We start from the raw sequence: 20,585 nt of genomic DNA, 5'->3' as shown, positions 1-20,585 counted from the left end.
GACCAGTGGTGGCGAACCTATGGCACGGGTGTCAGAGGCGGAACTCAGAGCCCTCTCTATTGGCACGTGCGTCGTCGTCCCAGTCCTAGGCCTTCAGCTGGGTTTTATAAAACCTTTTTGCTTTAGGCCACCGCCACCATGTGAAAAAAAAAAAAAGGTTCAATCAGTCAATTTCAACCTCACGGGAAAAAAAGTTCTTGCAAAGTTGGAATTGATTGATTGAACTTTTTAGTCCCACCCAGTCTGCTGTTACCACTGCAGTCACGCCCACCCAATTGGCCATGCCCACCCAATGGGCCACACCCAGCCAATGAGCCACACCCACCCGGCACTTGACGATGCATAAGTGGGTTATGGGTTGCAGTTTGGGCACTCGGTCTCTAAAAGGTTCGCCATTACTGGTATAGACCTACACCCTTACATATAAGTAACATATAAATAATCACTGCCACTGGTTGGAGAAGATGGCAAGAAGGAGACGGGGAACAAGATGAAAGGCTTAATTCCCTTTTTGCATCTGTATTTTGGTCAACTTTGTTAGAACTTGTTCCAAGGAGAGGAGCAGACAGTAGAGAAATGTATGTCAACATTGGCAGGGAAGTGATGAAAGAAGACCAAGTGGCTTTGAACGAAGGTAGATGGATCAGATGTCAAGACACTAAAGAATCTGGCAGACGTGCTCTCAGAATCCCTGACTGTAATCTTTGAGAATTCCTGTGAACATGGGAAGCATCAGAAAGTTGGAGAAGAGCTTATATGCTTTCAGTCTTTTTAAAAAATAGAAAAGTGGTCCTTATAGAGATCTCAATCCTTGGGAAACTCCTAGAAGAGGTGATCAAGCAGAGTTCACAAACCACACAAAGGAACAAGGTGATCCCCAAAACCCAGCATGAATCAAATGCAAATAGATTAATGATAACAACAGAGAAAATGGAAGCATACTGTACTGTAGGTCCATTAAATATTTACAAAAAATGTTTTACTTGAACCTGTAAACATCAGGGCCAATTATAACTGGATCTGTAACTTTATTTTTTTATCTTTAAAAGGCAAACAGAGATCTTACAAAAGATTACGGTATATAAAAATCGTTCTTATTCTCTTCTGTTTCACGTTCGGCAACGTGTGTCGGTTTTTCCAGAATTACATCAGCGTGATTACTCTGGCAGTCACACCCATATAAATTAATCACGCCTTTTGTTACCATGCTAAAAATCCCCTACGGAACAGCTCCAGCTGTATTTTAAATGGATTTCCTTTTTGTAAAAAAGAACTAGCTGTCCTTCTTTCAGAAATTGAGGAAATAACATTACCAGGCTTACAATACAGAGCAACTTTATAGGGGAACAAGGTTTCCTCCCCCCTAATAAAGGGTGGTTGAGACATTCAGTTTCATTTACACAACTTTGAGTGGTTTTTGTTATTGTTCGACTATCTGACGTAAAACAATGAGAAAGTGATTTAAGTTACTGGAACGTTTCACCTCCGGAGTCCAGGGATACGGAAAGATAAACAAAAGTGTGTTAAACAATGTTAATGTTCCAGCTTCACATTCAGCTGTAATTAGGCTTGTTTATTAAGTTATTTATTAATCAAATTTGTATAGCTGCTTATCTCGCCAAAAGCAGCTCTGGACATTATAAAAATGACATTTAAAAAAATCAAGATATTGAAACAGATATACATTTTTAAATTGTTCTCCCAGCAAGCTCTGAGTTAGTTGAACGTGGCATGTAAATGCCAATCAGACACACAAGATTTAAATCTCTTTAAAAGTTTTATTCCCCTTGTGAGGTTTTAGTAGCAAAACAAGTGCTGTGATTTATTCTAGGCATAAAACTTGGCCCTTTTATGACTTGTGAACTTCAACTCCCAGAATTCCTCAGCCTATTTTAAAAAAATCACAGCAACGTACCATTTCATTGGCAAATGCAGTTAAAATATGCGCCAAATGTGGATACTATTAATACAAAAAGTGGGCACGTAAGGTGGCCATTGTTGCTAGAGAAAGAATGTGGGGTCCTTGGTGGGCTTTGAGTTTGGATGGCTTTCTTGCAGACGTTTTATTACCAAACTAGGTAACAGCATCAGTGCTAGAAGGGAGTGGGCTTTACAGAGAGGAGGAGGACGACGAAGACTATGGAGTCCTTGGTGCTGAGCTTGGTGATTTTCTTGCAGATGTTTCATTACCAAACTAGGCAACATCATGTTATCAACACAACATGAAGGTTCATAAACTATGCTTACAATTGGTGTGCATTAATCAATAGAAAGGAATAGGAAGGAACAGAAAGAAATAGAATAGAATAGAATAGAATAGAATAGAATAGAATAGAATAGAATAGAATAGAATAGAATAGAATATGGAGAAGAGAAGAGAAGATGGAATGGAAGAGAAGAGAAAAGAGAAGAGAAGAGGGAATAATAGGAATATGAACAATGAATAGAATAGTATAATATTAGACTAGACTGGAACGGAATAGAATAGAATAGAATAGAATTACAGAATGGAATGGAATGGAATAGAATAGAATCTGGAAAGGACCTTTGAGGTCCTCTAGTCCAGCCCCCTACTCAATCATAGTCAAACATAGGTTCAACCCCAATCTCAGAAATTCATTTTCGGTAATAGGAAAAAGTAATCACTGCAGTGGCTATATTAAGATCAAACAAAGGCTGAGAGTGATAAACCAGCCCTTTTTTCCCTGCTTTTTCCTCCGTTCCACAACTTTGCCAGGCAGGAGCCCCAACGTGGCGCCCGCAGGTGACGCCGACCAGGACCCGAAGCCGCCAAGAGCGAAAGAAAAAGCCGAAGGGGGAGACAAAGGAGTCGCCGCAGCGCGAAGACCGACGGATTTAACCGAAGACCCGAGCCGTCCCGAACCTATTCGTCCCCCTCAGGCCAGGCGCGGGGGGCGTGGCTCCCGAAGCGCCTCGACCCCGCCCTTCTCCCCATTCGGGCGCCGTGCGGCGTGCTTCCGAAGACCTTCCGGAAGGCGCGCCTGAGAGAGAGAGGGGGGGGGAAAGGGGCGGTCGTTCGCGCGCGGGATCGCTCGCGGCCGGAAGTGAGCGGAGCGGCCGCTTCCTGTTTCCTCCGCGCTCGCCTCAGTCGCCCGCCCCGCGCTTTGGGTGGTGGCCGTTGCCTCCTCAGCTCCCGCCGCCGCCGCCCTGCTCGCCCTTCTCTCGGCGCCCTCACTGCGGTTCCTTCCAGGCGAGGCAGCAGCCGAAGCCCGAGAGACAAGCCGAGGCCGCCCAGGGCCTTTCCTTCCGCCCACGCTCGCCCCGACCGAGCAGCCGCCCCGATGCAGGCCATCAAGTGTGTGGTGGTGGGCGACGGGTGAGTACTGGAGATCCCCCCCCCGCCACCGCCTGGCGTCGACCCCCGGGGCTGAGGGGAGCCGACTCGGCCGGGCCAACGCTGCCTGCGCCTTATGGGAGTTGGAGTCCAGCCCGGCGGGGGGCGCGGGAATCCAAGCTCTCCCCTCATCCTCCCCCCAAGCCTGAATATGGACCCTGAAAGGGGGGGCTACTCTCCAAGAGACGTGAGGATGAGATCGCCTCTTCTCCATGCAAAAATGTGCTTTAAAATGGAGGGGGGGGAGTTGTTTAAATTGGCCACAATGGAGGGCAGAAAAGTGGGGTTCCCCCCCCTTAAACCTTCCCAGGTGGGGTGGGGTGGGGTATGGTTTTGTATAGAGTAGCCTTTATATTAGGTCAATTTTAGGTCTCAAAATGATGGAACTGTATAATAATATAGTTGGAAGGGACCTTGGAGGTCATCTAGGCCAGCCCCCTGCTCAGGCAGGAAACCCTATACCCATTGCAGACAAATAGAGTTGATGGGAGTTCTCCATCATCCAGGTCATGGTTGTTCCCAAAAGCGCCTTTTTTTTCCCTTTCTTTTTTTTTTCACCTCCGAAAGGCAACTTCGTTTGTTTGGTTTTCTTTGAAAACGTTTTGCTTCTCATCCAAGAGGCTTCTCCAGTTTCAGTTAAGCAGAACTGAAGAAGCTTCTTGGAAGAGAAGCTATAGGTTTTCAGAAGGGGGGGGTGCAAAAAAAAGCATGACAGTCCCGTTGCCTTTTGGGGGAAAAAAAGCACTTTTGGGGACCAGAGAGAGGAAGGTCAAGAAAATGCCAAATGAGCAGGGAAATGTATGGACATATTTGCCAACAAGATTTGGAAATGCATTTAAAAATGATGCATTGGTTAAAGGGGTGTGTGTCGCCGGATTCTCAACAACTCTGGATAATTTTATTAATTTTATCTCCATCCCCAATTTTTTTTGGGGGGGGGGTTCCATTAGCTTGTGAAGGGCATCTTTTTGCTTGAGTTTCCATTCCTTTCTCTTTTTTTCCAACCTTTAGCTACAGGAAATGCCAGTAATGTATGTCTCTTTAATTGTCTGCTCTTTTTTTTCTTTTTTTTTCTTTTTTTTGGGGGGGGCAGCCTTCTCCGATAGGGTGTTCTTTGTTTGGGTTGGATTACAATTTTGGGCATTTATTTTACAATAAAGAGATACAATAAAATCACACTGGGTGGGGCTGGTATGGGCTTGCAGGCCAGCCCATCTCCCAGCGCCCGGTTAGGAAGGCTGCTTGGGAGAATAAGTTTTACTGTGCTTTAGGCCTCCCTACTCCAAATCCTGTCTAATTATTACTCGATTAATTGAAGCTTGTTCCTTCATCTATGCAAGATTGCAGCCCAGATATCTCTGCAATTTGTTCCTGGGAGCTGGGACTTCTCTGAGAGTTACCAAATAGCCCAAGGCAAGTCTACCTAGACTTTACATAAATCCGGTGTTAAACTAGGTAGACTTGTCTGCCAGAGAAATGTGTTTCAGCAGGGCTGGTTCCCAAGCACAGTAAGACTGCATTGTGTTCAGGCTTGGCTACCTTTGAAGCATTGCAGGTAGTCCTCGACTTACAACAGTTCATTTAGTGACCGTTTGGAGTTACAACAGCACTGAAAAAAAGTGAGTTATGACCTTTTTTCACACTTAACAACCGTTAATAACATCCCCAGGGTCATGTGAGCAAAATTCAAGACGCTTGGCAACTAACTCATATTTACAACGGTTGCGGTGTTCTTGGGTCATGTGATCACCTTTTTGTGACTTTCTTGAAAAGCAAAGTCAAAGGAGAAGCCGGATTCACTTAACCACTGTGTTACCAATTTAAGAACTGCAGTGGTTCACTTTACAACTATGGCAAGAAAGGTGGGGCAAAACTGACTTAACAACTGTCACGCTTAGCAATGGAAGTTTTGGGCTCAAGTGTGATCGTAAGTCGAGGCCTACCTGACATTGTTTTCCTTCCCCTGATCCTGATTTATGGTTTCCTTATGCATCATATGAGTACATTTCAATTGTCCTGATCAAGCCGATTTTAATAAGTGAAGCCTAAGGCACTCCTTAAATTGTAAGATAAGGGTTAAACCTTTGTCTTTTGCTGTGGGGCAGTTTCTCAATAGAAAGATTCCTGGCTTTCTTTGTTCTCTCATTGGGGAATGAGTTAAAAGGGGAAAATAGAAATTTTCTACAGTTATTTCTTTAAAAAGAGCTTTTTTTCTATGGTAAGCAAGCCCAGAGTTTACATGGACCTAGTATAAATGCCCCTAGATATAAAGATGATCGGCTTTTGTAGAGAGTAGTTTTTGTTTTTTTTTTGAAAGTTATCAAGGCTGCTGAGGCTTTGGAATGCTCAAACATGGAGTTGGAGATATGTGTGTAGATTTTGTTGAAGTGTGTAATGGGCAGAATCCCTAATCATTGGGGTGAGGGTCCAGAATTTAGTGACTGCTGTTGTGTGCTGCGTTGGGCTGCTTTTTGCCGTTCTTTTGGCAGTTCCTCAAGAATATGAAACTTCACTTTGTTTTGTGGTTAACAAAAGAAACTTTTTTTTTCAAAGGCTGGAGTTATTTTAAGACTATTCTTAGCTATCTTTATAAAGAAGCCAGACCTATTGAGCAACTGGCAGGTTCCCAAAATATTTTCAGAGAAGTTGTGATTCCTACATGGAGCCTTTGAGATGAATCAGTTTGGAAATGGAAAGAAATGAACTGTAGTAAGATGAACACTCCTTTTTTTTTTTTAAGGGGATCATGGTGAGATTAGTTGTGGATGTTCTATCTTACAGATGTAGTTATGCACAACTTTATTAATATTAACATTACGAGTCAAGCTGTTATGTATTTTGAACTCTTAACATTTCCCTGAAACCTTGTCTACAATCTGCCTAAATTTGAGTAGCAACTTACCTCTGAGAATGAGGAAATGGTGCAGTTCAGGTATTGAAAATGTGGCTTAGTTTTTTAATTTTAGTTTTTTAGTTTTAGAATTTGAATTTCGGAAAAGAGGGTTTGTTTGTTTTTTCCTTTTCCAAAGGGATCCATATGACTTTCAAAAATGCCTGGGCAGCCACACCCCTAAAGTGAAATAATGATGTCTAAAATTTAAGGTTTTTTTAATAGCCCTGGATAGTATCATAACTATGATTCTAGTTCTCAAGTATTTAAAAATATTTTTTCTAGCCCTGCCTTTATTGACTTTTGATTTGGCTTGAGAGTGGAGGAGGATTTACCAGATATTTTCTTTATGTTGAATTTGGTGCAGTTTATCATGGGAGAAAGCCATGCACAAAATTTAGTTCTTTGGGCTGTGCAGCTTTTGTTTCCCGAGGGAAATACATCGCTAAACAATTAGTATATATTACTACTTCTGTTTATGCCTTATTTTATACCGTAATATCTTTGCTGATTCTTTAAAATGTAACTTAAAGAGTTTGGGACGGTTTGAAAAATCTTACTTTATGAATGAAACTGGGATAAAATTTTATCCTTATCTGTCTAGGTCTCCCAATTCACAGATTTTATGACCAATAAGCAGCTTTTGTAATAGCGGGTGCCATTGTTTCTAATGCTGTCTGTTTCTGATTGTTAGCATTTTTTGTTTTGCTCATTGTTCGGCTATTAACAACACACCCAGTAAACTGAACACAATTTAAAAGTAGTTGAGGTTTCATAATGTGGAATATAAATTTCCTCCTCTCCTCCATTCTAGTATTCTTTTTCTTAAGCTCAGCATATGTATCAATAGTGGGATTTTAGGAATCTGAACATCATAAAATAAAAACACTCTTATTCTAATGCTTCCCAACCATGGTAAATTCAAGCTTCAGCTTCCAGAATTCTCAGCAATGGCTCTGCAGACTGTGGAATTCTGGGATTTGAAGTCCATCGACTTGAATATTGTCAAGGTTGGTGAACACTGCCTTATTGATTTCCTGCTTGAACATCTGCCTTTCCCCATTACAAAAGACAGCGGTGGACTCCATTCTGAGAAGCAAAAAGATGAAATCCATGTTACTTGAGTAATCCCTGACTCTATAACGCTGTGTAAAATACTGCCAAGATCAGAAACCATGGGTCTGGGCCCCGCGTTCTTCTTGGCATCGTGATCTAATAGGTAAAACAGGAAAAAAAATAATAATGGAAAGAACACCCAACTATTTACTTAGAAACGCCCTTGTGCTTCCTTCCCTGCACCAATTGGAACCATATGTGCTTAAAAGGAGCCTCTTTTGTCTCCTGGCCCCTCACAACAGCAAAGACCTCTCTTCCCCCACAACACTTCAAGACAATGGCTTTAAAAAGGTTCCCATAACTTTTCAGCGGTAATTTAAAGCTGATTTACGGCATTCACCCCTTTCTATGGGCTTGCTGAGAAGCTGACATGCTCTCATGTTTCAGGAAATGAGGTTTGATATACCAGCGACCTTTCCTGATTTCTCTCTTCCTCCTCCCCCCCTCAAAAAAAAAAAAAAAACTTGGGTGCAAAGACAAAAGGAGAGAAAGTTTCTTAGCTACCCTGCCGTTAACTCTGCTTTGCAGAGCAGCTCTTCAAATAAAGTGAATAGTCTTCTATTGCTTATTCAGTCCCATTTTGGAGCCTCTGCTGTCGGCTGTCTTCTGTGCGGATGTTTGAGCTGCAAATCAGCTTTTTATTTTGGTTGAGGGACGGATGAGGTATCCCAACGCCGCTGGCTTTTTACATCGTGGGCCCAGAACGTTCTTTCCCAGATTAGTACCCTCCATTTGTGCTGACTGCCGCTCCCAGAACTTCCCCCTAGCTAGCCTAACCGTTGGCTGGATGGCTGGGGATTATAAGAATTCAGGTCCAACACGTATTGATGGAAATTAGGTTGGGAACGATCGGGCCTCAAATGTTAATTGTGAAGTAAGCAAAGGGATTTCTCAGGATTGTCTATATTTTCTGAAGGGGCGTGATGCGATCTCCATGCGTGTTTCAGGCCCAAGGAAAGTGAATCGATAAATGGAGCTGTTGAAATTCCGGAGTCAGCCTGTTTTTCCAAGTAAAAACCTCTGCAGGATTAAACTAGTCATTATTCTGTATTCCTGCACCTTTTCTGGTTTGCCTGCAGTTCTTCCGGGCTTTGACTAGTTAACACAGTCCAGCCGAATTGACATCATTTTTTCTCTGAAATAAACTTGGCTTCCTTAAGAAGCGTTCTGTTTACTTGAACCGGAGGATCATTACAGAATCTAGGTAAATCAGACTTTTCATCTTGGAACTGAGTACAGAGCTGACTCATCGGGGCTGAAAAGCCAATGCAGGCTTAGAAGACAGGATATTTAGAAAAGAACAAATGTGTTTGTCCTTGTGGGTATTTCCTTCTCTTCGTGGACCTGTTTGCCTTGTACTGCATGACCGCTGAGGAGGCTGCTTCAATGGGCCTCATTACACTTGACCTGAACCCTTTCATTCCTCTTTTCAACATTTTGGAGTGGTTCTGAAGGTTTCTTGTCTTGTAGGAAACCTGAGAGAGATTTGCTACTCAAAACCTTTTAAGAGGTCAAAGGAGAAAAGGATCCCCATTTATTTACTTATGAAATTGCTGGCTTGGTATTAGGAATACGGTATAATAATCCCAGAGCAGAGGAGGTAGCATCTTAAAAGCAGGGCAGGAAGAACAGTTAAAAGCTACAGCAAGCAAATCCACATTCATTGGAGCATGAAACCTGCAACGTACAGCCCACTATACTTCATGGGGTCCTTGGTGCTCTCTGAGGTTGTTTTCTTGCAGATGTTTTCCCATTAGATAGCATCATCAACCTTAGAAGGATAATAAACAGAGAGCACATCTGACTCCCTTGTAGCACTGATATTGTTACCTAGTTGGGTAATGAAACGTCTGCAAAAAAAAAAACCCAACCTCAGATAGCACCAAGGACAGTTCAACCCCAGCTACAGATATTCCCTTCTGCAAGTAAGGGAATATCTGAAGACCTATGTACCTTTTGATGTTATGCTTAAGAGACTGCCTCCCACCTATTCCCCCCCTTCCCCCGGAATCAAACACTTTCAAAGCTTCTAGCAATTTTAAGTTTTTTGATTTGGAAGTAAAATTCCTGGCCGCCTTGCAGTCATGCCAGAATGACTTAAGAATTCCCACCCACAGCAAACAACAGCAGCAACAACAATAAAAAAAACGTGACATTATCTGGAGGTGGAAATGGATATTTTTTTTTTCAGGGCAGCTGAAAAATCCAATTTTTGTTACTAGGAGAGGAAAGCAATGGATGCATTACAGAAAAGAACTCATTTTAGTGCAATCAGCTCATCGATATCAGCGATCTCGTGCTTGAATTCATAGCCGTGCTTTTCTCTCACTTCGGCTGAGGGAAATTAAAAAAAAAAAACCTCCTGTCAATCCATTACTTTAAAATAATGATGTAATTCAAAAGTCCATACCGAGTGGTACAATTAGGGCTCTGGCGCCTTCACAGCGCATTCAGCAGGACTTTGGCTTGTGCTCTGAAGGCTTGGTTGATGAAAATAGCACATGTGTTCTCTTTCCATTGTTTCCTGTCTTCTTTCACTACCAGGAGAAGTGAACCAATTCATGAGACCTTACTTGAATACGATCCTCTCTGACTTGAAAAAAAAAAACCTCTGTTCCCCTAAAATGTTGTGTGCTTTGTGGGGTGAGGCTCTTTTCTCCTTGCCACACGAAATTCCACTTGTTCCATTAATTTAGGCTTCACAGCTTTAAATGCACAGCAATGCAGGCTAAGCCTCTCAGCCCACACGTGCTTCACAGGAAGCAGCTATTCTTTCAAAACATTCTGCTTTAAATTGACGGCGCCCCGGGCTTTTTTCATCTTGAGAACTTTGCAAACCCCAGAAATCGCAGTCCGCCAGCAGGCTAAGAAAATTAAAATGGCTTAATAACCCAAAACTGGGATTATAAACTCTGGCTTCAGAACTTGAATTAACATCGCAGAAAGGTTTAAGATCCCCACCCAGTATCCAGCCCTCCATAGCGGCCATCTGTATGTTTCCTGAAAATTCACCAAATCCAAGTGTCAAATGTTCTATGTTTGTGGAAAGCTAGCATATCAGCTGGCAAAAGCTGGCCAGGTCTCCAAGTTAGCAGTCTGTAAGAAAGGTGTATTTGAAGTGTGAGTTCAGCCAAGCGTGAATTTTAAAGACTTTGAATCCTTTATCTAACTTGGCAGAGATATATCATAAATATATAGCAGTTAAAGCAGTGGTTCTCAACCTATGGGTCGGGACCCCATTTGGGGTCAAACGATCATTTCACGGGGGTCGCCAAACAACGCAGTCCGCCATTTTTTCCCCCCTTTTCCTTAGCTGTGCTACTCCCTTTTATTCTATTGGCTTTTGAAAGCCAATAGAATAGACTCTCTTGAATAGAGTCTAATTCTATTGGCTTTCAAAAGCCAATAGGGATTGTCCAGGCTGTCTCTGCCCTGCTGAGCCCGCCAAAAGTTCCGTTCTGCAAATGGTGCTGCACCAGTTGAGTAGTCCTCGACTTATGACCGGTTGGGGTTCGCGGCATTAAAAAGGTAGAGAACCACTGAGTTAAAGGATTAGATTTATCTTGTTTAAATTCAAGTGCTAATAAACAGCTAGTTTTCTCTGCTGAATGGCTTCCTTGTTCTCTCCCTCACATGAATAATTTCTTGTGATTTTTTTTCCCCTCTCTCTTTAACAGTGCTGTAGGTAAAACATGCCTACTCATCAGTTACACAACCAATGCATTTCCTGGAGAATATATACCAACTGTGTGAGTATTTTATTTTTTTTCTCGAGCACTTTTTAAACATTCAAAAGACCATAAAGACACTTGATTGGGTTGCTTCATAATAGAGGAGCTGCGCTTTAAGTATTTTTGGCACAAATATGTTTTGGGTTACAATCTTTGTACTGCTCTCCATCTGGAAAATTAGTGTTTATTTTATTTATTCAGTTTGCTCCCTGCCTTACTCCCAATGAGTGGTTTGCCCCCCCCTCAAAAAAAATAATAAAAAAAATAGCATGTCAGAAAGTTTACAATGCCTGAGGATTCTGGAGCAGGATCTGTTGACTGAAATCCAACATTGTTATCATTTGTTTGAATATAACTCATTTGGGAGAGGTTTCCTGTGCCTCAGGCCTCATGCATTGAAATATGTGTGCTATTTTAAGGCGTTGAAACAATTCTGCATCCATTTAAATTAATATTATTGGTTGCCATCATAAGGCACTTTAAAACAAAAAAGAAATATCACAATGTCAAATTACGGAAGCACATTACCGGTTTTTGGAGAGGTCAGGACACTTTCAGCCTCTGAAAGACACAAGGTTTCATGGACCAGAGTCAACTCTGAAAATGTAAAATCCCTAGTCTTTAAGATGGCACGGTTCCTCCCTCGTTTTATCATTCAAAGGAGAAGGTGCACTCCATACTTGGGCTTAAACCTCTTACCGATGTGTTGTTTTAAGCTGCATGTTCTCTGACGTGGGCTGGATTGGAAGAGAACGTGCTGTTTCTTTATTAAGGTTTAGAAAGGTATTTTAAAAAAGAACTGAAAAGGGAGGAAAGGGGTAGGGATAAAGCAAGCTTGGGGCCTGCCAACAAAGGGAAAAAAGTTATGGGGGGGGGAATCACTTCCAACTTTCTTCAGCCCAGATAAAAACCTAAAACACAATCGCCCTTTGAAGTAGGCTAAGCCTTAACAAACAATCCTTCTATCATCCTGAACAAGCCTTAATCATCCCAACCCAAAGTTGACACTGAGGGGTCCTTGTTGCTTATTTGTTTACCCCAAACTAGGTAACATCATCAGGGCTAGGTTGACATTTTGTTTCTTTCTGTTTTGAGCAGAAAACCTGTTAAGAACGTGCTAATTGGACTTGTAGAGATATTAAAGCTTTTTGGATTAAGATCTGGTGGAATATTCAAAAGATTTTTAAGAGAAAGATAAAGTTTACGCCGCAATTGTTTTTGTTGGGTATTATTGTAGATTTTGATGTTAAAGAAATTAATTTGATGTTGAACCTTATAACAGCTGCAAGATTATTGGTGGGGCAATATTGGAAGAAAAACTTATTGCCTACTTTGGAAGAATGGATACTTAAAGTGTCTAATTTAGTAGACATGGCGAAAATCTCCGCCTATTTGAAGGATCACTCACAAGAAAAATATATTATGGTTTGGAGAAGATGGATTGATTACATTCAGAAGAAATATGAGATTGAAAAGTATTATCTTGCTTTTGAGTAGATTCTAGATAATTATTATTAGTTTTAATTATTTTATTATTTTTTTCTTAATTTGTTAATATTTGTTGGGAGAAGGAGTTAAAGTGTGTTATGGTTTTGATTGATAGTATAGTTGATTAATGTTAGTTAGATTATGTTTGTTTATTTTATTTTTTATCCTGTAATCAGCTCTGGGAAGTGGGGGAGGGGGGAAGGGGTTGGGGGGGTTTATATTGTAATAAATTTATAAAACTTTTAAATTAAAAAAAAAAAAAGAACGTGCACATTGTTTTCTGTTCCCTGGCAGATTTGACAACTACTCTGCCAATGTGATGGTCGATGGGAAGCCGGTCAACCTGGGCTTATGGGACACTGCTGGACAAGAAGACTATGACAGACTACGCCCGTTGTCCTACCCACAGACAGTAAGCATTATACGGAGGCGGAAGTGTCCGTCTCGTCTTCTTACGGGCTTGCTGACAGTCAGAGAAGCTTCTAGTTGTAGCATAAAATGAACTAACCCACTGTCCCGAACTCCTTGCAAACTGGTATCGCAATTTCCGTGACACCTGTAGCAATCCTTCCTGCCCTGCAAACTCTAAATCTTGTGCATAAACCATTCTCTCTCCTTCTCCAGCAGCCTTGTGTGAGGCTGGGATTTGTGGAGATTCCAGTAAAATGGGAGAAATCAATCCTTGACATTCAAGGCCTGAATGACAAGCTTCCCTCTAACGCAGGGGTCTTCAAACCTGGTCCTTTGATGACTTGTGGGCTTCAACTCCCAGGATTCCGCGTGCCTGGCTGAGGAATTCTGGGAATTGAAGTCCACAAGTCATCAAAGGGCCAGGTTTGAAGACCTCTGCTCTAATGTGATGGCTTTCCCTCTCTTTCCTGTCTTTAATTGCTTATTGCTCACATTTTGTACTCGGTCGCTTGTTCAGCCTGTCACACACTTCCCATAAGAAGACTTGAGGTACTTTCCTGGCTCTTCCATCAATGCAGTTTTCCCCCTCCTGCCGCCCCTCCCGTGAAAAAGCTCAGTTCTGTGAACTTTTTCTTCTTCTCTTGCTCACTAACCGTTTTACACGTATAACTCCGGGAAGTCACTTTCTGTGACCTTGGCTTTGAGGAAAAGTGAGTTGGGCAGAGCCCTTTGTCGACGGCTTTGCTGCTTCCAGGACAAACTGCCAGAAAAGGGGGAGAGGAAAAAAAAAAGACTTCTTTGTTCCAGAGAAGTGGGAATTATCTGGGACAGCAATCAAATGACGAGGGGAGAGCACACTGCTGAAGTGTAGCGGAGTGGGGAAACAGCGCAGGAGCCATTGCGGTGCCTCTCCCGTTCTCCTTTGTTAATAGGCTCAAAACCAAATCAAAGGCGAGTTGAATAACACTGCCAGCCATGCTTGTTTTCTAAGATTGCTGAAAAAGTGTTTGTGTCGGGCTCCAAAACAAACAAACAAAAAAAACCCCACATTGTGATTCTTCTAAGCCGATGTCCTTAATTGTGCTTCACCTGTAGACAGAATCTTGCCAGACTACAACTTGCTACCATCCCCATAAAGCAGGCGTGACTAACCTGGGCAATTTTAAGACCTGTGGACTTCAACACCCAGAATTCCCCAGCCAGCAACAACCAAACAAGCAACTCTACCAAAAGCAGCAATAATACACATATTGTTGTAGACCAGTGTTTCCCAAACTTGACAATTTTAAGGCATGAGGACTTCAACTCCCAGAATTGCACAGCCAGCAATGCTGGCTTTGGAATTCTGGGAGTTGAAGTCCTCATGCCTTAAAATTGTCAAGTTTGGGAAACACTGCTGTAGACCTTAGATGGGAAGTTGGCTGGTCGGGTAATTCTGGGAATTGAAGTCCACGGGTCTTAAAACTGCCAAGGTTAAACTCTCCTACCCCCTAAGCATATACTCTGGGAACAGTTAGGGAGGAGCTGTCTTTGCCCTCTTTCTCTCACATGAAAACTATCTGAATTGCATTGTCCCTTCTGTGGAATGCTGCATTTACCACACTTTTAATATGGTAAGATACCTTTCTCCACATTGCGTAACGAGCTATCTGAACCTCTCCCTGCAGAAACATATAAGCTCAGGGCGAGGCGATATCTGGAGCCAGATGTTACTGGAGACGGATCTTAGGCGCCTTTAGCTGTTAGAAAGTTTTGTTATCTCTTTGTTAAATGGGTTTGGTAAAACTTGTATTAAATTTCAGAAGCAGGTCCTTGGGGGGGGAAATCCCCCCTCCCGAAAAAAGGTCACACATTTGCACATGGACGACCAGAAAGAAGTCCAGTGGACAATATATAAGTCACATTAAATAGTTCAAATTTGTTGTGGTTTTCCTCTAAATCAGTGTTTCCCAAACTTGACAATTTTAAGGCATGTGGACTTCAACTCCTAGAATTCCACAGCCAGCGTCACTGGCTGTGGAATTCTGGGAGTTGAAGTCCTCATGCCTTAAAATTGTCAAGTTTGGGAAACACTGCTCTAAATCCTTCCCTTTTGGAGAGATAGTTTTAAGTACAGAAACATTACTCTGGGGGAGTGGGGAACAATAATGCACACCCGGAAATCCTCTGTTTGTGTAGGAAATCTTCCCTGCAGAAAAGCTGAGGCTAGAATAAGTTCCTCTCTAGATGAGTTTTTCTACAAGGAGAGGAATTCGAAACGAAAACCCTGGCCCACTTCGGTCCTAAGGCCTGACCCCTCGCAGTCCCGCAGCCATACAGTCCTGGGAGCGTTGCTTTCAGCCAGTAAGCCAAGAGCATCTTCTCCAGCCTCTCCTAACCATTAACCCAGGTTGTCTCGTGCTGTTACTAGGTTGAAGGAACGAATGGTAAGGATTTAACTCCCAGTGGGAAGCGTCAGCCACTCTGCGTATGTAACGCTTTCATCCATTACGTTCCAAGGGCTTTTCGGGGCACTTGTCTTCCTCTTCGCTGCTTGTGCGGCCCTAAAAACTGGTTTCCTCTCCTCTGGCACCTTCCTGCCCCTGTAGGTCACGGGCGTCCAACTTGGGCCACTTTTAAGATCTGTAGACTTCAAATATGCTGGCCGGGGAATTCTGGGGGTTGAAATCCATCGGTCTTAAAATGGCCAAGGTTGGATGCCCCTGCTCTAGGTAATTGCTCCTTAACAAACAGTTAAATCCAAGCATTTGCAAAAGCCCCTTCCGTCAGAGAGGCTGAGAATGATGGGAAGGCGACGGTCTGGGCAGGAGCCAGCCAGCGAGAGGAGCTGCGGGGGATTATGGGAGCATGCTTACTTTCCACCAATTTTTCCACCCATTACCTGAATGCATGGTTAATTACGGCTGCAAATGCTTAACAGTGGAAGGCCTCAGGAGCTGCAGCTCAATCAACTAACACCCCAGAGGGTTCTCTGATTTTTAGCAGCCCAGCTGTTGATGTGCAGGGGAAACTATGTGGTGTAAGGCCTAGAGGGATTTTTGAAGTTTTGAGAAACGGCATTTGTGAATGGCGGGCTAATCTCGGATTTGGTCTGGAGCAAATGTTTATTTATTTATGAGACTTGTATACCGCTTTAAGTGCAAGCACTCTCTAAGCGGTGTACACCAGTAAGCAATGTATATATATATTTACATTGCCCCCAACAGTCTGGGTCCTCATTTTACCTACCCCGGAAGGATGGAAGGCTGAGTCAACCTTGAGGCGGTGAGATTTGAACCGCTGACCTGCTGAACACAGTCAGCTAAAGTGGCCTGCAGTACTGCACTCTAACTGCTGTGCCATCTCCCAAATGTTGGGAGACGAAATCCCAGCCTCTAAAGTTGCTGGTGATGTTAAAGAAAACTGAAGTTGTATATCTGACACTTTACAGAACAGCGGAGTGAGAGCGACTAACTTAATGTGATTTCATACAATGCACAGCCCAAATGCAGCTCGGTTTAGGGGCGAAGGCACCAGGCTAGAAACCAAGAGACAGAAAGTTCTAGTCCTGCTTTAGGGATGAAAGCCAGCTGGGTGACTTTGGGCCAATCACCAGGAGACAGAGTTCTAGTCCCTCTTTAGCATGAAGGCCAGTTGGGTAACCTTGGGCCAATAACTAGGAGACTGTGAGTTCTAGTCCTGACTTGGGCATGAAAGCTGCGTGGGTGATTTTGGGCCTCTTTCAGCCCAGTCCACTTTACAGGGTTGTTGTGTGGAAAATGGGAGGAAGAAGGAGGAGTATTAGCTATGTTAGCTGCCTTGAGTTATTAAAATAATAAAGGCGGGATAAATATTTATTGTCCGATGGGTCCTTTCATTCTAGTCGTTATTTCTTGTCTGCTAGTATTTAATGCCACTTTGAATGCCGAAGAAGCATAATTTTGACGTGTTGTATCTTGCCAGCCCAGTGTTCCTCTTTCTTGGTAATTAGAACTCATAAGTGGAGCTAGGTATGTGGAAATCTTGTTAAACTCCTGGAGACTGAGATTCTGTTGGTGCTGTTTTGCAGGATGTGTTCTTAATTTGCTTTTCCCTTGTGAGCCCAGCATCCTTTGAAAATGTCCGTGCAAAGGTGAGTCAAAACGTCTTCATTGTTTCTCCTGCCCTTTCTTTAAGAGAGACCTAGGCTATTAATAGCAGAAAAATGAATTGGTCAAGCAGTTCAGTGAATAGCAAAACGTGGCTTTAATAAGTGAAACAATTTTTTTGGGAAATGGAACCAGTATACAGTCTGCTACGTTGTGTTTAATATTAAAGATAAAAGCTAGTGGCAAAGGTTATTTTTCTTGTCACGGACTGTCAATCAAGCTCACAGTGAAATTATACTTTGAGCTCGGGTTTTTTTGCTTCCTTTTGTTTATGTGTGGATTTTTTGAAGCAGATTTAGTTGGCATGCCTTAAGAGCCTGGCTCGTGGCTGGGAAGTTGGATTGATATCTCTTTTGACTGGGTTGGTTTTCCAGGCCGAGCAATTTGACAGTTTTTTCCCTTTTTCTGCAGTGGTATCCAGAAGTGCGACACCATTGCCCCAATACCCCCATCATCCTAGTGGGAACCAAACTTGATCTCCGAGATGACAAAGACACTATCGAAAAACTCAAGGAGAAGAAGCTGACTCCGATCACCTACCCACAAGGCCTTGCCATGGCGAAGGAGATTGGTAGGCCTTGGGCCCCTTTGCAGGGTTGTTGTTTAGAGTCTCTTCGGATTGAGGCTATAGAGCAGTGTTTTCCCAAGTTGGCAACTTTCAGAGGTGTAGACTTCACACTCCCAGAATTCCCATTCCAGAAGGGGAATGGGAATTCTGGGAGTTGAGAGTCCATACTTTTTAAAGATATAAGATTGATGGGTAGAGAGAGAGAAAGGGAAAGGGAAAGGGATAGAGATAAATAGATACAGATATATGTTGATAGATATAGATACAGATATATGTTGATAGATGATAAAGAGATAGATACAGATATGTTGATGGATGGATATAGAGGGATAGAGATAGATACAGATCTATGTTGATAGATGATAGATAAGATAGATACAGATCTATGTTGATAGATGATAGATAAGATAGAACTAAATAGATGAAAGTGATAGATGAGAAAGATGAGAAAGCAATAGATGATAGATAGCTGGGTAGATGATAAAGATGATAATTTGATAGATGATAATAAGAGATAGGTGATAGATTGATGAGAGATGAGAGAAAGATGATAATTTGATAGATGAGATAAATAGATGATAGATGAAATGGACAGATAGATGAGAAAAAGAGAGACACACAGATGAGATGTGATATTTAAATCCTTTTAGGCGATTGCAATGTGCCGTCTCCCTCGTCTCCTATGGCCAGGAATGCTGCTGCTGCTGCTTTTTAATTTTAGGACTGGGGGAATTCCATAATTCTTCATCCAGCTGGTCTTTCCTCTTGTTGCAGGTGCAGTCAAATACCTAGAATGCTCAGCACTTACACAGCGGGGCCTCAAGACTGTCTTCGACGAAGCCATCCGAGCTGTTCTGTGCCCCCCTCCAGTAAAGAAGAGGAAGAGGAAATGCTTGCTGCTCTAATGACCCTTAGCACCTCCCCCCCAGCCCCATTCCAAAACCTTTTGTGCTTTGCTTGGAATAATGGAGCATTCCTGCATTTCTGTTTTTTGGTTTTTTTAAAAATTGGTTCTCTCCCCTTCAGGTTATCTTAAACAGCTACCTTACATTTCCCTTTGTTTAAAAAAGTTAGCTTCTCCTTAATTCACCTACAGAGATTTTTTTTAAAAGACAAACTTATATAAAGGCCTTATTTCTCTCCCCCCCCCCCCTCCTCCTGTTTTGCTCCGCTTAACCAACTGTTGCCAAATTTTCTGCTCCTTACTCTTCTTGGATTGCTGTGCTTTGTTACGTGAAGCACCAGACCTGTCTTTTTCCTTTAAAAAGCCAGGCAGGTGTCTTTAAAAAAAATACTAATGTTTATTAGCAGTTGCAACACTTTGATGGGGTTTTCCCTGGAAGAAAATATTCCTGTCTTTAAAAAAAAGTGCACTCGTTCATCCCACAGCTTCTTCACATCCATCTTTCAAGCTTGAACAAATGCAATAATTGACAACTCCAGATTCACCCTTCCCTTTTTAAAAAAAAACACAAAAAAACCAAAAAAAAAAATATCTAATCTACTAAGGTCTGCGATTAAAGCTATTTTTTTTCCCCCCTCAAAATGTATTTGTCTTCCTTCCCAGCAAAATACTATTTTCTCGAAGGAAAGACGGCTAACTCGGTCAATGGAAACGGCCAGACAGTATTTTGACACTATCAAAATCAATTTACACTACATTGTCAAGACACTAGGTTTTTTTTGCTCTTGTACTATTAAAAGCCCACAAAAGGAGGCCACTGAAGAGCAGATTGGTGGTTTTTCTAGAGTATTCATACATATTTTTCTGGTGGGACTTTAAGCCTATTACAACTTTTGAGCTGGTCCTCTCTTCGTGTGTTCTTGCTGGACACTTTTCTTATAGAATCTCCTCCTGATCCATATAATTTGTATTTTAAAGCATTTTTTTGGTTTATATTAGCCACTTATTTTTTGATAAGATAGAGTAGTCCAACATAGCCTTCTCTCTCTCTCTCTCTCTCTCTCCCCCTCCCCCTCCTAATTATATTCATGGTTTAAAAGGCTTTCTTCAGTCTTCCAAGATAATTTGGTGTAAAAATTGAGGGCAGCTGATCTACCACTATATATTTTTTTTTAATATTTCACTCCGCTTTTCCCCTCTGGCTAATGACTCTTATCTACCAGGTATCCTGAAGCTGTATTAACTTTACTAACACTGACACAGCTTGTTTTAGCATTTTTTCAGGAACCAATCAGGCCCGTGAGGTTCTGTACGTCAGATGCTGGCAAGAACATGTTGATTTTCCCCCCTCCTCCCCCTTTCAATTACTAGAACAAATATATACATATATATATATAAATATAAATATATATAAATGGAGTTCGCAAGATTGTGAAGTTTTTACATTGATCTTTTTTGGTAATGCAAGTTAGCAGTCTGTTTTGCATGTATGACTTAATAAATTCTTAAATCACACCCGGGTTACTGTGTGGGCTCTCTTGAGTTGCATTTGTGGGTCAAAGGTGTCATCCTGTTGCAGGACTCTGATCCCCAGGGATGATGGGAATGGAAGCACTTTGCGAGTTAGAATTGTGCCGGTGGTGCAGATACACAACGGGACTGGACCTTTGTGCTGTGGTTTCTTTCCCTATCTCTTAACCCAGTCTAGTTTTGTTTTTCTTGCTTCCTAATTATATAAAAAAAACTCTCCACAGGTAGCTAAAACTCATTTAGCGACTGTTCAAAGTTACAACAGCACTGAAAAAGTGACTTAACGACCATTTTTCACACGGCCACTGTCAAGTGATTAAAATTTGGACACTTGGCAACTGACTCACAATGGTTGCCAATGTCCCCGGGTTGTATGATCCCCTTTTGCGACCTTCTGACAAGCAAAATTCAATGGGGGAAGACAGTTCCACTTAACAACCATGTTATTAACAAGTGAAATGATTC

General features: G+C 42.2%; 1 protein-coding gene across 1 annotated transcript; it reads left to right on the top strand.

Annotated features, from left to right (window-relative positions):
• Positions 1 to 3,077: 3,077 nt before the first annotated feature.
• On the top strand, positions 3,078 to 20,110 carry RAC1 (Rac family small GTPase 1). The gene is made up of 6 exons (XM_039360575.1): positions 3,078 to 3,337; positions 11,039 to 11,110; positions 12,875 to 12,992; positions 17,040 to 17,102; positions 17,530 to 17,689; positions 18,461 to 20,110. Exons 1-6 carry the CDS (start codon positions 3,303 to 3,305, stop codon positions 18,589 to 18,591), a joined length of 579 nt encoding a protein of 192 aa, XP_039216509.1. The 5' UTR covers positions 3,078 to 3,302; the 3' UTR covers positions 18,592 to 20,110.
• The last annotated feature ends 475 nt before the right edge of the window (positions 20,111 to 20,585 follow it).

Source organism: Crotalus tigris, unplaced genomic scaffold, assembly GCF_016545835.1.
Source record: "Crotalus tigris isolate CLP2741 ecotype Arizona unplaced genomic scaffold, ASM1654583v1 scf7180000019173.45859301935:6455823, whole genome shotgun sequence".
Lineage (NCBI taxonomy): Eukaryota > Metazoa > Chordata > Lepidosauria > Squamata > Viperidae > Crotalus > Crotalus tigris.
Note: the sequence above shows the minus strand (reverse complement) of the source record. Positions and strands in the feature narration are given on the sequence as shown.